The sequence below is a fragment of the Podarcis liolepis genome (genome assembly GCF_965112155.1).
Source record: "Podarcis liolepis genome assembly, chromosome: 1".
Lineage (NCBI taxonomy): Eukaryota > Metazoa > Chordata > Lepidosauria > Squamata > Lacertidae > Podarcis > Podarcis liolepis.
In genome coordinates, this window is record NC_139554.1 from 24514934 (window position 1) to 24530632 (window position 15699).

The 15699-nt window shown below is 44.1% G+C and overlaps 1 protein-coding gene across 1 annotated transcript in view; it reads right to left on the reverse strand.

Annotated features, from left to right (window-relative positions):
- The window catches only part of ZC3H14 (zinc finger CCCH-type containing 14), a 28257-nt gene extending 16216 nt beyond the window's left edge, over nt 1-12041 (reverse strand). Inside the window, exons 1-6 of the mRNA XM_083501963.1 lie at nt 11834-12041; nt 8717-8759; nt 7056-7170; nt 5235-5275; nt 4702-4897; nt 3393-3813 (exon numbers count right to left, since the gene is read on the reverse strand). Of these exons, the coding sequence (XP_083358089.1) occupies nt 3393-3813; nt 4702-4897; nt 5235-5275; nt 7056-7170; nt 8717-8759; nt 11834-11869 (852 nt within the window). The 5' untranslated portion in view covers nt 11870-12041. The remainder of the gene's footprint in view (nt 1-3392; nt 3814-4701; nt 4898-5234; nt 5276-7055; nt 7171-8716; nt 8760-11833) is intronic.
- Between the last annotated feature and the right edge of the window lie 3658 nt (nt 12042-15699).

The window sequence follows — 15699 nt, forward strand, 5'->3', positions numbered from 1 at the left end:
CCATCATGGAGGAAAGGAACCAGTAGCTAATATCAAGACAGCCCAAAATATGGTGAGATTAGCTAGATGTGACTGAGAAGAGCAGGTCCAGAGTGAGATTCTCAATTTTGTATGATCAACTGTTAAGAGTGGGGGATTTGTTGAGAAGGGCGCCTACAACATGTGTGACTTATTTTAATACTTTGCAATAAGCTAGTGCTGGTCCCTCCAAAATAGTCCACTGATGTGTTTATTTTTAAAATAACACACTACTCAAGTTATAAAATGGATTGAAACTGTAGCCTGAGGAAGAACTCAGAAGCCTCCCACTTCCCACTAGTGGTTCAGCTTAGCGCCATCAATGTATGCACTGATATATAGAGTGACGTGTCGGGGTGTTTTAATGTCCCAAAGGCTTTACAAGGAGGAGACAATGGGAAAAGGAGAGGCAGACATGACAAGGGGCGGTATTTTATTATTTATTCATTTAAATATTTATATCCCGCCGTTCCATGCCTTTCAAAGATACAACACCAACACAATGTAAAATACAGTCTTAGAAACGACAACAACAACATTGATAAAACGCACCAGCAGACATTATCTGAAGGCACTTGACTAAAAATGGTCAGCTGGCCTAAAACAGTTTGATGTGCATGCTCATTAAGGGGGTTGTTCCAGAGTACTGGTGCCACTACACCAACTGCAGCTCCGTTGATGGGAGGACAGTGAAAGTGGCCTTAAAAACTGAGCCAAGATCTCATGCAGGTTCAGAGGAGAAGATGATCCACAAGGTACATTGGCTTGGTCCCACGCCAGTTTTGAAGGTCAAGGCCAGCGCCTGGAATTGAGCTTGAAAGCAAATTTGTAGCAATGAAGCTTGTACAAAACAGGCGCAAAATGGTAGACCCTACGGGCCCCAGCATTCTGAATCGCTTGACATTCCTGGATTGCAGCTCCACATAAGGCACATTAGAGTAATCCAACCTGGAAATAACCGTGCTAGATTTGATTTCTCCTGGAAAGAGCACAGCTGGCAAATCAGATGGAGTTGGTCAAAGGCAATCCAGGGCACTGTTGTCACTTCCACATGAAAGAGCACAGACAGTTCTAGCAGCACACCCAAGCTGTGAACCTGCTGCTTCTGGGGAGGGTAACCCTATCCAAACAAGTTGATCTCGCCCAGGATCATCAGCACCACCTGTCCAAACCCTGAGGTCATCTACAGAGGCCCTTCTCAGTGCGCCTTCTCCATTGGAAGTGCCTCCATCTTGAAGGATGTGCTGTCTCTAAGGAAGCTTTCTTTGTCATCCTTTTGCCACCAGGCTAAGACTTTTTTATTCTCCTAGGCCTTTTTAAAGATTTCATTAGTTTAGTCCCTGTGCTACAGTTGATAGTGCTAACTGCAGTATTTGCTCACTGTTTTCAGCTCATGTGGTCTGTATTTTCTTTTATTGGATTGGCCTTTCAGTATTTCTGTTTCTTGCCGTGTTAGTTTTTTTAAGATTCACTGAATTATTATTTTATACTGAATCATTCTTATATTTTTAACTGACTGTATACAATGCCTAGAGAACTTGTTTTATGAAGGGGGTCTAACAAATATGATTAACAATGAATACATACAGGCATACATATGTCTGTCTTGTCTGGAGTTTCAGTTTGTTCACCCTCATCGACTTCAAGACTCCCAGACACAGAGTATGTATGCAAAAATTCTTTCTCCTTTGGGGCTATTGGCTACGACAACTTAGGTCAGCGGACCACATTGCTGTCTAGGTTATCTTCCAGTGGTCCCATGCCAGAAGTGGGTGAGGCCAAAGGAAAAAGCTGACAAAGCAAAATATGAAACTATTACCTTTGTACAGTAGGCTGGTTCCTTCATGTAGCCCTCTCTATCCAAGCAAGCACCCACTGCAGGAGGGTGCATAGAAGGGTTGCTGAAGCAATTGATCTCAGAAGGGTGTGTGGCCTGGGGAGAATCTCAGGGCCAGAGGCAGAGGCCTGGAGGGACCCAAATGGCCCCTGGGCCTGAGGTTCCCCACCCGACTTGAACCAAAGGCTTCCAACATGAGGATCCCATTGTTCGTTTAAAATGAACAATGATACTTATATGCCCTTCTAAAAGATCTGGGGTGGAGGAAGCAGCTGCCGAATGTGTAGAACAAGTGGTCACAAGGATATTGTCCAATTAGAATATGGGGCAAATAGGTACTGAAAGCCACATATCCATTCATCCCATTTCCTTTCTTACAGTGTGCTTTGCTCTACAAAAGACCCGAGAGCTAATGCTGGGATTGACCACAGGCTGATTAAGTGACAAACTCTAGAATATGCAGGGATCTGGAAACCAAAAGTCACACAACTTGAACAGGCAAGGTTCTAAGAACAGCAGCCAGATAAACTAGATAGTTGGTTTTACCCTCAAGTTCAGCTTAGTTTGATGATTTTCAAACCTCATTCCAAGGAACTCTCATTTTCCCTTGCAAATGTTCAGGGTTGCTCAGTGACAAGGTCAGCAAAGGCAGTCAAGCTTCTCTGAATGACAGCTGGCCCATCAAGAATGCTGGGTGTGAACTCAGGTGCACTCTTAGCTCATACAGTGCTGCAATCTGTGCCTATCTATTTATTACCCCTCTCTCTTTTCAAGGCACTTAGGTGTCATACAAGGTTCCTTCCACTTTATCTTCACCACAACCCTGTGAGGTAGGGTTAGGCTTAGATATGGAGACTAGGCCATGCTCATGATGAGTGGGAATTTGAACCTAGGTTTTGGCGTTCTAATCACTATACTACACTGACTCTCTGGGTAAGTGAAGACCTTAGGCCACTGGTCTTCAACTGGAGGGTTGGGAATAACCATCAGGTTGTGGCCTGATCTAAGGTGGGTCTCAACAGCACCATACAAATATGGAGTAAAAACTAAGAAATGGGTCTGCAAATGCATTACATTGGGCTAAAGGCGAGTCCTGGGTCTGGAAACATTGAAGACTATTGCCCAGGAGCATTCTCCAGAATATTCTACAACACAAAGGAGTTCCAGTCAAACACATCAGTGTGACAAGAGCTCCCCAAAGACAGGAAACTTGAAATCCTCTTATTTAGTATTAGCCAATGAACAAATCTAAGAAAAATGGACACCTAACACTCATGCAAGGCCCAGCTATGCCCAGGTGAGGGCTACAACTGCTACTCACCCTATTTAAGGCTAACACCACACACACACACACATTTTTCACCCCCTAGTCACTAAAGCAACTAGAATCTGGATGCCACAAGGTTTAGATGCCATGCGTGAGATATTTTTGACCACTCTTGCTATGTTTAGAACAGGGGACTCCAAGTGTCCATGGTGACCTCCGTTTGTTGAGTACATGTTAAATTACCGGCATAGCTTGGGCTTACATACTTACCTCACTGCTAATTTTATCAGCATTCCCTTTGGCAGTGGGCCTGTAACTCTCAGCCAAGCTGCCAAACACGTCTGGATCGCAGAGCTGGACGGCTTCCAGTGACCTGCCGCCCTGCATGTCGAGCTGCTTGCCAGTCTGTATGCTACTCTGTTGTGGCATTCTCTGAAAGTGCATGTTGCCTTCTGCACCTCGGCTTGCTGGTGGGCGGTAGATTTCAGCAGATGGGCGGGAGGAACCGTAAGTCACCGTCACGAGAGGCTTCTTCCGGGGCAGCCGATTCTCCTGCACAAAATTGAGGTCTTCATCAATGAGGTCATCCGGCTCAGGCTTAATGTCGATCACAGCTTCCAAGGGGGACAGCTCCCTGAGAGGTTTCACAGTTGACATCAGGAGAGATGGGGAGGTGTCTTGGCGAGGCTGCCTGCGTGAGAAGAGAAAATATTACCTCTACCTCATGTCAAGAAAATGCTTGCTTGAAGCCTCCAAATTGAGAAGGGAGCATAAGAATATGTTTGTCAAACTTTCACAGCTCTGTTCCAGGTAGTCCTCACCTATGAGGAGGCGTGAATTGCTATAAGGTGCTTCAGGGTCAACCCAATCCTAAATTGAATGAAAAATCTGTTTTTGCTTCTGACACTTTGGGGCAATTCTAACCCCACTGGAATGACTGAGAAGACCAGAAAAAACCCCATGTACATAGGCTACTAGAGGTCACAGTGACTGCACCAAATTCTCTAGACCAAATGAAAATTCCCCAGTGCAACTTATCCTCATTCAAAATGTTCAGATTCAAATTTTCCCATTCAAAACAATTATTTCCCACATCACAGACTTTATGCTGCTGCTTGTGTTGTTCCAGGTTGCCCTTGTGACTTCTGGGGCACAACATCCCTAACCTCTTTCAAAAGAATCAAAAAGTCCTCCAGTTTGATGATCAGCTTCAACACCAAACTATCAATGTGAGAGGCAAGCACAACCTATGGAATGCATTTACGAAGGCTCCCACAAGGCTTTATTTCATATGAGAATGTTGTTGTTGCTATTTAAGGTGCATGTGCACACACACACCACTTAATCATCAGTGTTTCTAAGTGGTGTTACAATTGTGCTGTTCAAAAGATAATGTCCAGTGCTGTTCAAAAGATAATGTCCAATAAGGCAGTATTACTGCTCTATAGTATTTATTTTAGCATTTCAAAATTGTAAATAGCAATTGGGTGGCTTGGCAGAAAAGCAATACATAAATGCAACGAACAAATGCGTAAATAACCACTATGTGTTACTGGTTTTTAAGACGTGAGAACCTTACCGGGAGGCAGCAATTTTCTGTTCCTGGGAGCTGGTTGAAACTCGAGAGTCACTCCTTTCTGGTCGAGAACTTGAGACTGTAAGGGGCTGTAGGACTTCCTCACCACTTCTCTCCCCATTTCCACTTGAAATGCTTTTAACAGAAGGCAAACTGCTCTCAAAGATGTTCGATTCAGAAGATTTTAAGTTGGTAGGTTCTGGAGATACAGGTATTCCTTATCTTATTTCAAAGTTCAATGAAGTATTAACACACAACTGTAAAATATGTTTCGCTGCAGATTTCGATAGAAATGCACTTCCTTCAGTTCACATTGAGTAATATATGCTTTCAAAATAATATTTTCCCTGTTTGCATGAGAATGTTACTTAAAATTCTAATTTCTGTACAATCATAACAATTAAACTCTTACATAACAACATGCAACAATAATTATTTTTAATGTCTAAAATGTAAATGAAAGCATACACACATTATCCCTTCCTGAAGATGCTTAATTTCCAAACAATAAGCCAGGTTGTCTTTCCTTTACTTACCTGTAGTTACAGACCGAAGCTTATCTAGCACACCATGAAGCCTGAAAAATAAGAAAAACATTTTAATGGCTAGCATCTGTTTCAAATGCAGTTTCTGAAGGGATATGCCACTTCGTTATGTTGAAATTTGGAATAAAGAGCAAATGACTTTCTTAATGCAAGTTATCAGCATGGAGGCAAGTGCAATGCAGTGTAGCACACTGGATTGGAATACTAGAAACCAAATTCAAGACCCTGCTCTGCCATCAAACTTTCTAGATCAGTGTTTCTTGAGCTTGGGTCTCCAGCTGTTGTTGGACTACAACTCCCATCAACCCTAGCTAGCAGGACCAGTGGTAAGGGATGATGGGAAGTGTAGTTCAACAACAGCTGGAGACCCAAGCTAGAGAAACACTGTTCTAGGTCGATGAGACCAAATCATCAACTCTTAAACTTGTTAAGGAATGCAGTTATTGAGCTAATTATCCATGAGTCAGCAGAGATTACTCATTCCCCACAATGCACCTGCAGGCATCTTGTGACTCTCTTATCTGTGTTACTGGGCAGATCTGTGGCAAGTAACTTTGTGTATATAAAAAGGGGCTTAGCGTAAAATATACTGTGTGAGTTGTTGGAAGCTGGCTGTTGCAGCACTGTGAAGTTGTCGAAACACTTTGTAAAGATTACAGGTAGGTAGCCGTGTTGGTTTGCCGTAGTTGAAACAAAATAAATAAAATAAAATAAAAAATTCCTACCAGTAGCACCTTAGAGACCAACTAAGTTAGTTATTGGTATGAGCTTTCGTGTGTATACCAATAACTAACTTAGTTGGTCTCTAAGGCACTACTGGAAGGATTTTTTTTATTTTTTATTTTATTTATTTTGTTTTGTTTCAAGTTTGTAAAGAGAGAGAAAGACCACACTTCAGGACTCACAAAACTCTAAGCTGTTGCAGGACTCTGTAAATTGACTTAGAACTTCATTCAGCAAGGAGTGTGAATCAAATACCCTCCTCTGGGCTCAGAGAGAGAGAAGACATATGTAACATCTGTAAATAGTATGGGTGAGTGTTGATGTTGGCTTAGTAAAGACAACTCTGCTACATGGCTGTTTCCTGTGGTGAGCTTAACTGCTTGACTGAGCTTCTGCATCACATATTCACAACCCCAGCAAAAGTAACATACAACCCAAAGTAATAAAACAGGATCAATAAAAAGTTTTATTATTGTTTCTGATCGCCGTTTTTATCAATACCATCAACTAAAGGCATATCCACATAGTTGCCTCTTGTGCTTTGAATTCAGCATTTCAGCGCAAAATTGGAAGAATACCAAACTGCACATGTATCACACGTAACAACAGCAGATGCACTGACCCATTTCAAAGGAGAATCCAGGAAATGGGTGGGTGAGGAAACTCGGAAAGCTGAGTTGCTCTCCCAGCAACATCAAGCTGGATGTTACACTTCATTTGACAACTAAGGTAAAAGCCAGTCATAAAATGACTCAGTGCATAGAACTAGGTCATGAGTTTTAAGATGCATCAGCTTTACCATTCAAATTCAGGAAAAGGAGATGGTCAAACCATAGTATTCTTTCTTCTGTGAAATGGAACCAGTTCTTATGCCACAACACTTTTGCTCAGCACCTGAAAAATAAGCTGAACCCCCTAGTCCTGGCCATTTCCACGAGCTCATCTGCCTTGGGTGGCTTTATTTTGCAATGTTGCACAGGTGAAGGTTATTCATGTGCCCTGGCCTAAGCACTCATCTAGACGTGGAGGTTTCAGGATCAGACTACAAAAGAATTATAGTTCAAAGAATTAGAGGGATGAGAAACATACCATACAGTGAATCTCACAGTGTTGTTTCCCAGAAAGAGGGAAAGGTCCTCCGTCATCTGCTCCTGGCTCTTCTTGTTGGCCACCATGACCATGATATAATCAGGCAGCTCTTCATCTGATTTAAAGAAAGGGAAATATAACTGTATGTTATATGTTTTAAGGGCAGCTGTAGAGTTTGACTACAAAACAGTCATAAAAAAGGGAGAGGGCAACTTTCAGATTATCCCAGGCATAGAACAAGAAAAGAAACAGAATCATTACAGGAAATGGCATGGACCAGAGACAGTATGAAACCATGTATTTTGGCCATTAGTTAGACTCCCAGGGGTACAGATTAAAGGTGCGCTATTAGAACATAGATGTTGCTGGTTGCAAACAGTAGCCCTGATGGCAAAAGGCCCTGCAGCACAATTCTATGTTTGCTTTAGTTGGGATTAAGCACCATTGAATTCTGAGGGACTTAATTCCAAGTGGAAGTGGATAGGAATACTTAATGTGAAATTCTGGGAAGGGTCTTCTTCCCTTCCCTCCTGGTCTTTCTTTTTCCCAATTTAACTTGTTTCAGAATATAGCCTATGTTTTGTTGTGGGTTTTTCTTTACAAAGTTTGTGGTACGGAATTTCCTTTTTCTTTACTTAATACCTGATTTTATTTTCAATGCCCACCAGTAAGGGGAACCATATATGAAGAAAAACATGGCACATCTGCTTTGGATATTTGCTCATTATTATTTCTATAGCACCTACAACCAGGCGCTTTACAATTAAAACAAAACACACAAGAGTTACACAGAAATGCACACCAAGGTTATTAGGGTCGCATAAAAGCCTTTCCCCCTGTATCCTGATGGCTACAGTGTGAGACAGGTTAGGCCAGGTGTCAGCAAACTTTTTCAGCAGGGGATTGGTCCACTGTCCCTCAGACCTTGTGGGGGGCCGGACTATATTTTGAGGGGGGGGGGGGAGAACGAATTCCTATGCCCCACAAATAACCCAGAGATGCATTTTAAATAAAAGCACACATTCTACTCATGTAAAAACACCAGGCAGGCCCCACAAATAACCCAAAGATGTATTTTAAATAAAAGGACACATTCTACTCATGTAAAAACATGCTGATTCCCAGACCATCTGCGGGTCAGATTTGGAAGGTGATTGGGTCGGATCCGGCCCCCAGGCCTTAGTTTGCCTACCCATGGGTTAGGCTGAGAGATGGTAGCAGGCCCATACCAAAGCTGATGAACCTGTGGCCTTCCAGATGCTGCTGAAGTACAACTCCCATAATCCCTTACTATAGGCAATGCTGGCTGGGGCAGATGGGAGTAGGATTTCATCTGGAAAGCCACGGGTTCCCCATCCTGGCTCAATGCCTTCACAACTGTGGAACAGACAGAAATTCAATAGGTGTTGTTTTCCTCAGCATGGAGATATAGTGATGGGAAATGTGGCACCTGCTTACATTATAAATCATTATGGGATACTTGGTAGTAATAACAAATGGTGAACAGTCTTTGTACATGTAAGAAAATAGCCCCAAACTAGATCTGCAATCCTATTCCCATTTACCTGGCAGGAAACCCCACTGAATACAATGGGACTTGCTTTTGAATAAAAATGCATTGTTGTGCCCTATTTTTACAACTAAAGGCACAAGAAACTTACCCACATATGCTCCCAGCTCCTGTAGCTTTCCTTTTATAGCACTCTATATGAAGAACAGAAGAGCAGCCATTTAGGATTGCACAGTTTCAAACAAAATGCATTCAGATGTTGCTCTAGAAGTCTCAAGCTCAAAACCAAGGTTTAAATGAGTTTGTTCTTGAGGGACTGCCTGATGTAAATGGCAGCAAAACATTATTAATTTAGACAGTGCCATCAGCGGGCATGGTACCTTCCAGCAGACAGCGCCCTGTCCTGAGGATCTTATAATCTAAAATTCAACATCAAGAGGAAAATGGAGTTGAAAAATGGAGACAGGCGTAAAAAGGAAAACAATATGCAGCTGTTACATGGGCTCAGATTGCATTTCAGTAGGTCAAGGGAGTGACAGACCCCAATATAATATTCCTTCCTGTGCTACAGGTGGGCTAATGTAAACACACTGTTGTCATATAAACACAAGCTACTAATATAAGTTCATCATTATACAGAGGCTTTCCATACAAAATTATAAAAAACAAAGGATAGCATTTAGCTATAGCTTTCATGGAGAGCTAAGGCTTTAAGACTGCAATCCTGCACACTCACATTTTACTTGCAAGCAACTTTTAAATGCAAGGATTCCTGCCCTCCTCGACAACTGGGCTCATGGCAAACATTTTACAAAATAAAGGATGATTTGGAGAGTCAGTGTGTTTGTTTTGTGAGTATCCTTACAGCTAGGTGGCATAGAAAAAGGACCGTTTGCTTTATACCTAGGTGGATAAAAATTACATATCGCTTCTAAAAATAAACATATTAAGTATTATTGACTAAAAAGTCTTAGAGGAAATCTGAATAAAAACATGTTAAAGCCTATACTTATAATATCTTAAAACTGGTTTGCAACTAACGGTATTAAAGGTTGCTTTTCTATGCTAGAGGAAAAACCTTGCGGGGGAGGGGGGAAGTATATGACTTCTGAAGACCGGCATGACCCAAAGTTGTGTACCGTGTGCTTACTATTGAATCCAGGGTCTAACAAGGTCCCACATGTGCTATACTCTGGCAGACACCCTCCTCCATTTCACGAGGATTATCCACTGATCTCTCCAACAACCTGATCTCTGCAGTGCTTTCTGTTCTCAAATCACAAATATTTGAAATTCTACTTACTAAACAACATGGCATTTACTGCACTTCCATTCCATGAAGAAACACTGTTTTGCCAAGTAACTATTAATCACTGATTGTAGAAGTTCTGAATATTTATTTATTTATTCTACCTTGAATTCTGTGATGAAAGGCAGTATATATAGAAATCAGTATTTTGTCTGTAAACAGACATAGTTCTGAAGTGCATGGGCTACATGTTCAAATATTTTAGATCATACTCCTAGGTTACATAAAGGCTCTTTGCATTTGAAAATCAGTATGTTTGAATTGTTACAGCAATCAGTTAAATGTACATGACTGTTCAGGAAATAGAAGATGTCCAGCACCATTTGTTTATTTAAAAGATGTTTATCCCTTCTTCTAGGTATTCACCCTAAAAACATTGAGAAACTTTACTTACCGGTAAATAAAATAAATTAGTCATGGTGGCTCAAAATTCATGATTTAAAAGCAATTCACCCATGCACAGCAAAATATTTTTACAAGGGAATCATACAAGCCCATATATTTGCAGATTTGGTACACTTCAGTTGAAGTAGTGCAGGTCTCCAAAATTTGTTCTGCAAATGGACATGAGGAATTCTGCATTATTGAACCACTTTATGTGGATTTCTGAGGTATTGTGCCATCTCTATTACTTTCTGCCTAATCAAACCATAAGGATGTTTGTTCTGTGCTACGGTTTCTATGGTGACTGAGCTACAAGTCCAGGTCCTGGGAGGATTGCCCTACCTTTAGGAATTGCGTAATGAATAAAATTATGCTGGGTGATTTTGGAAAATTCAGTTGTTTCTTCTCCTATCATGGCAGTGTTGTGATGGCAAACGCTGCATGAGACCCCAAAAGGCAACACTTTATTTTTGAGCGACTAGAAGTCGCTCCATCCTGCAATTTCTACAGAGAGGCATCTGAACTGAATAAACAAGCCTCCAAAATCAAGGGGGGCAATGTCTGGTTTTAAAATATTTATTTTATTTTACTCATTATCAATGGTATCCAATATGGCCTGCCCACTGACAGAAGGACAGAGGAAAAAACAATTTACAATCATTCCCACTCTCCACTCCGTCAAAATCTGCTCAAAGGTCTTTCAACCTTCTGAAACACGTAGGGGGATATTGGGGCTGCTTGGGCATGCGGGTAAATAACAAAAAATGCCCATTTCCCATTCTGATATTAGATTTCTTCTGGAGTAGACAATATTCAAATACCTCCTAATATCCATACCCCACATCTTTCATCCATGAAGCTCAGGTGACATTTACATGGCTCTCCCCTGCCCTTTTCATCCTCAAAACATGTAAGGCATGTTAAGTATGATAGGGATGGAGAGATAGCGACTTTGCCCAAAGTTACCCAGTGGGTTTTCAGTACTTAGGGGAGAACTTGAACCCGGGCTTTGTTGTTGTTTTGCCTGCTACGTAGAAAAACGGGGAGGAGGGGGCCGAGGATTTGAGAAAACAAAGCAATAAAGTTTTGGCCTTTTGCAGCGGGGGGGTGGATAAGAGGATGCGCGTTTCCATAGTATTATATGAGCTTTTTTTTGAGAGGGGGATGCAATATCCAGGGAGGCAGGCAGGCACAAATCTTCCCACATCTCTCTGCCCTACAAGTGCGTGGGGTGGGGTATCAGTCAGGATATCTAAATAGGCAGAGCAACCCCACAAGCTCGTGGGGGGGGGGGCTCAAATTTGTCCTGTGGGTCACACAACAAGCTCTGGGGGCTGGAGACGACTCCGGGTCGAAGGGCGTCGCGGGGGAAGGCCCTCCGTCGCCGCCTCCAGTTTGTGAGGAGGAAGGGCCTTGCCCCCCCCCCGAGCCCGCCCATGGGGTCCCCTGAAGGGGCGACGGGTCTGGGCCCACCCCGAAGTTGGGGGGACGGCACCCTCTTTTCCTTTTCACCCCGCCCGGCTTCCCCCTCCTCCTCCGGGCTGCCCTTCTCCCCCGCGCGGCTCCGCCTCTCACCCGGATCTTGCGGCTGATCTCGGTGCCGATCTCCATGGCCTCCGACCGGGCGCCCGTCCCGCTCCTGCCGCGCGCGGAGGTGGTGGTGGTGAGGGAAACCAAACAAGTGAGCTAGGCCCAGGCCTGGACCAGAGTCGGAGCCCGTGCGAGCGAGCTGGGCCGCGAGGGAGGAGTGGCCGCTCGGCGAGGCAGCGCCCCCTGCTGGCTGGAGGAAGCGAAGGCTCAATCCCCAAGCAGAGGGAGGAGAGAGCGGGGGCTTTCGGGGCGGGGCTCCTCTCCTGGCAAAACCGCACAGAAAGACATCAGCAGAGCCTGGCTGGGTCAGGCTGGTGGCCCCATTAAGGCCCAGCAGGCTGTTCTCACAGTGGTTGAACAAGCAGGGCCCTTGTGCAAGAACAGCTCCCGTCCTGTGGTTTGGGATTCATTGCTGCCTCCAGCTGGGGAAGGCAGAGCATAGGAGACAGCATGGAGCAGATCTAAGACCGCACCAATGCCAGGGGGATGCGGGTGGCACTGTGGTCTAAACCACTGAGCCTCTCTGGGCTTGCTGATTGGAAGCGAGATGAACTCTGCAACCGCATATGATCTTTGGCTTGATTAGTGTAACTCGCTCTATGTGGGGCTGCCCTTGAAGCTGCCCTAGAAACTCCAGCGGGTGCAGAATGCCACGGCGAGGCTCCTTACGGGGGCCTTGCCGCAGGATCACATTCATCCAGTGCTTTACCAACTGCACTGGCTCCTGGTGGAGTACAGGGTCAGGTTTAAGGTGCTGGTTTTGACCTTTAAAGCCCTATGCGGCCTAGGACCCACGTACCTACGGGACCGCCTCTCCTGGTATGCCCCGCGGAGGACCTTAAGGTCCACAAATGACAACACTTTGGAGGTCCCAAGTCGCAAGGTGGTTAGGTTGGTCTCAACTAGGGCCAGGGCCTTTTCAGTACTAGCCCCGACTTGGTGGAATGCTCTGTCACAAGAGACTAGGGCCCTGTGGGACTTGACACCTTTCCGCAGGGCCTGCAAGACAGAGCTGCTCCGCCTGGCCTTCAGTTTGGACTCAGTCTGACCTTTATGTCTTCCCTCCCCTTACGGTTTTGATTTATGGGCTACTTTTAAAATGAGGCTGCTTTTTAAATTGCATTTTAACCTGTATTTTAAATTGGGGGGGCTGGTTCCCCCACATTATGTTTCTATTGCAATTTTACTCGTGTTAGATGCCCTGAGCCCAGCTCTGGCTGGGGAGGGCGGGGTATAAATAAAATGTATTATTTATTATTATTATTAACCATCCAGGGGTCCTTTACCTTTACCTTCCCTCCAGCAAGCATCATCCAGGAGCCCCAAGGCACTGCTGCCCTGTCTCGTGGGGTAGGAGATCTGGAAATAATGCCAATATATTTCACAACTGGCACCCAATGTGCTCCTTTGGTTTCGGATAGTACAGTGGACCCTCCGGAGGTCTGTGCGCAACCCGAAAAGTCCACAAGAGGCAACACTTCTGCGCACGTGTGCTGCATGATAGAGAGCTGCATGACAGAGCACGCGGGGCGAAACCTGGAAGTATACAACCCAAAAGTTGCATTACCCGAAGGTATGGTGGCTCATTTACCAGAAGTAGTGTGTTTACTTATGGAAGTGTATACAGTGGTACCTTGGGTTAAGAACTTAATTTGTTCTGGAGGTCTGTTCTTAACCTGAAACTGTTCTTAACCTGAGGTACCACTTTAGCTAATGGGGCCTCCCGCTGCTGCTGCACGATTTCTATTCTGATTTTTATCTGTAAGCCACCTTGAGTCTGGGAAAAAGATATATATAATAACAGCAATAATAATGCTTGAGGTATATGAAAAATTGTCGATGGTGTGGACAGGGAGATGCATTGCTTCCTCTTTCCTACTGCTGCATCCAATGAAGCTGAATGCTGGAAGATTCAGAACAGACAGTGCATCGTTGGAACAAGGGGATTTCCTCCCCCAAGAGGCAGTGATGATCACCAGTTTGGCTAGTGTTAAAAGGGAGTTAGACAAACTGAAATATACTCAGAGTCGCAAAGTGATTTCATGCTCTTTATTCAGCTCATAGTGGTGAGGAGGAATGAATGAAAGTCCCCTCACAGTATCTGCTTTATATACATTATTTACACAATGGGCTGCACATGATTGGCTAATTCCGGAATTCTACTGAAAACCAATCAGCCAATCAGGTTGTGGATTCACTTCTATCTGGAGCAGGATTGGGTGGTTCCTGCCAACCAATCATACTGCTGCATTGTTCTAGGACCAATCAGACTGCTGCAGTGGCGTAGCGTGGGTTGTCAGCACCCGGGGCAAGGCAAGTAATTTGCACCCCCTAACCCGTGGATTTGCGCCCCCTAACCCGTGGATTTGCGCCCCCTAACCCCCAGATATTGCGCCCGGTGCAGCCGGCCCCCCCTGCACCCCCCACGCTACGCCACTGGACTGCTGCATTCTGAATCCTATTGTTCTAGGACCAATCAGACTGCTGCATTTTGGATCCTATTATTCTAGGACCAATCAGACTGCTGCAGTTTGGATCCTATTCAACTCAGTACATAACACAAACAAAGGCTGTCCACAGCTACTAACCACAATGGCTATGTTCTGCCTTCAGTGTTGGGGTATTTTCATTATTCATGAACCCTTTTAGAATTAATACTCTTTGCAATGGTGGTAACAATGCAGGTTGTAAAGAGGTTTCTGAAAATTGTCCCAGTAGGCTAGAGGTTCTCATGGCCACATACAATTAATGTGCAACATTTCTTAATGTACAGAGAGCAGCATTTGCTTCTCCCCCCCCCCCTGCATTTTTTCTCCTTCCATCCCCTGTAGCAAAAAGTCTGTAGTTGAGAGGGCAGCTGGATTTCTTTACGCTGTTATCAGTTCCTGCATCACAAGTATTTTTGCTTCAGGTCACAGATGTTTAAAACTACGCCCTTTGGTCCATCTGTACTGTCTGTAAACCTAATTATAATATTTCTGGGAGTTATAAAAATAACACCATTACACTTGAAGAGATTTTAATTGGAAAGGCTTAATATAAATGATCATATAATGAAAAAGAACTGATCAGCTGTTATTTCTTGTTTCCCCCATATGTATTTCTGCAATGTCCCTTTAGCCAAAGAAGCAGCTGTCCCATTGCTGACATTCTCCCTGTTAGGCGTTCCAACTTTCTAAGGTAATGACTGCAAGCACACACAATATTCTTTCAGATGAGTAAAATGGACACAGCATCTTCATGGCTCCTAAGCCATGTTTTCAGGCCTCAAATTATTCATTTGTGAGTCCCTTTCACCATTAATTTCCAATTACTCCATTCCATTGCAAAATTTCCATGCCTTACTGTTGCTCATTTTCTTTCATCTCCCACTTCAATGGGGCTTTCCTGCCTCCTCCCCATTGACGCCCCTTGTATCCTCTGAGAAGCCTCACCTGAGAGTCAGGGAATCTTCCCAGTTTCTGCCAATTCCCCCTCCCTTGCCACACCCCAGGCTTTTCCTGGGATCCTTGGACTCTCAGGATATGCTTTAGTGAGAGTGCTGTGTGAAAGGATAGGTAGAAAAGCCCCATTACATGTGTATGCTTCCATTCACACAACTCTAGAACCATCCCACTGTGTTTGCACAACAGCCCTGCAATGATGCTCACTATCCTATGACCTTCACATTTCCCAAAAGAGGCTGAGTGCCAAAGTCGATGTTGCATGTGAGTGCGTGTAACACTACTCCAGTTAGGAGTAGTTAGGACCAGAGAAGATTTTGTGGAGGAGGCATAGCATAACCCTTTCCTCACTTGCCACTTTCCTGCTTTAGTTTGGCCCCCAAGTGACCTTTCCCCTGGGTGTGAGCT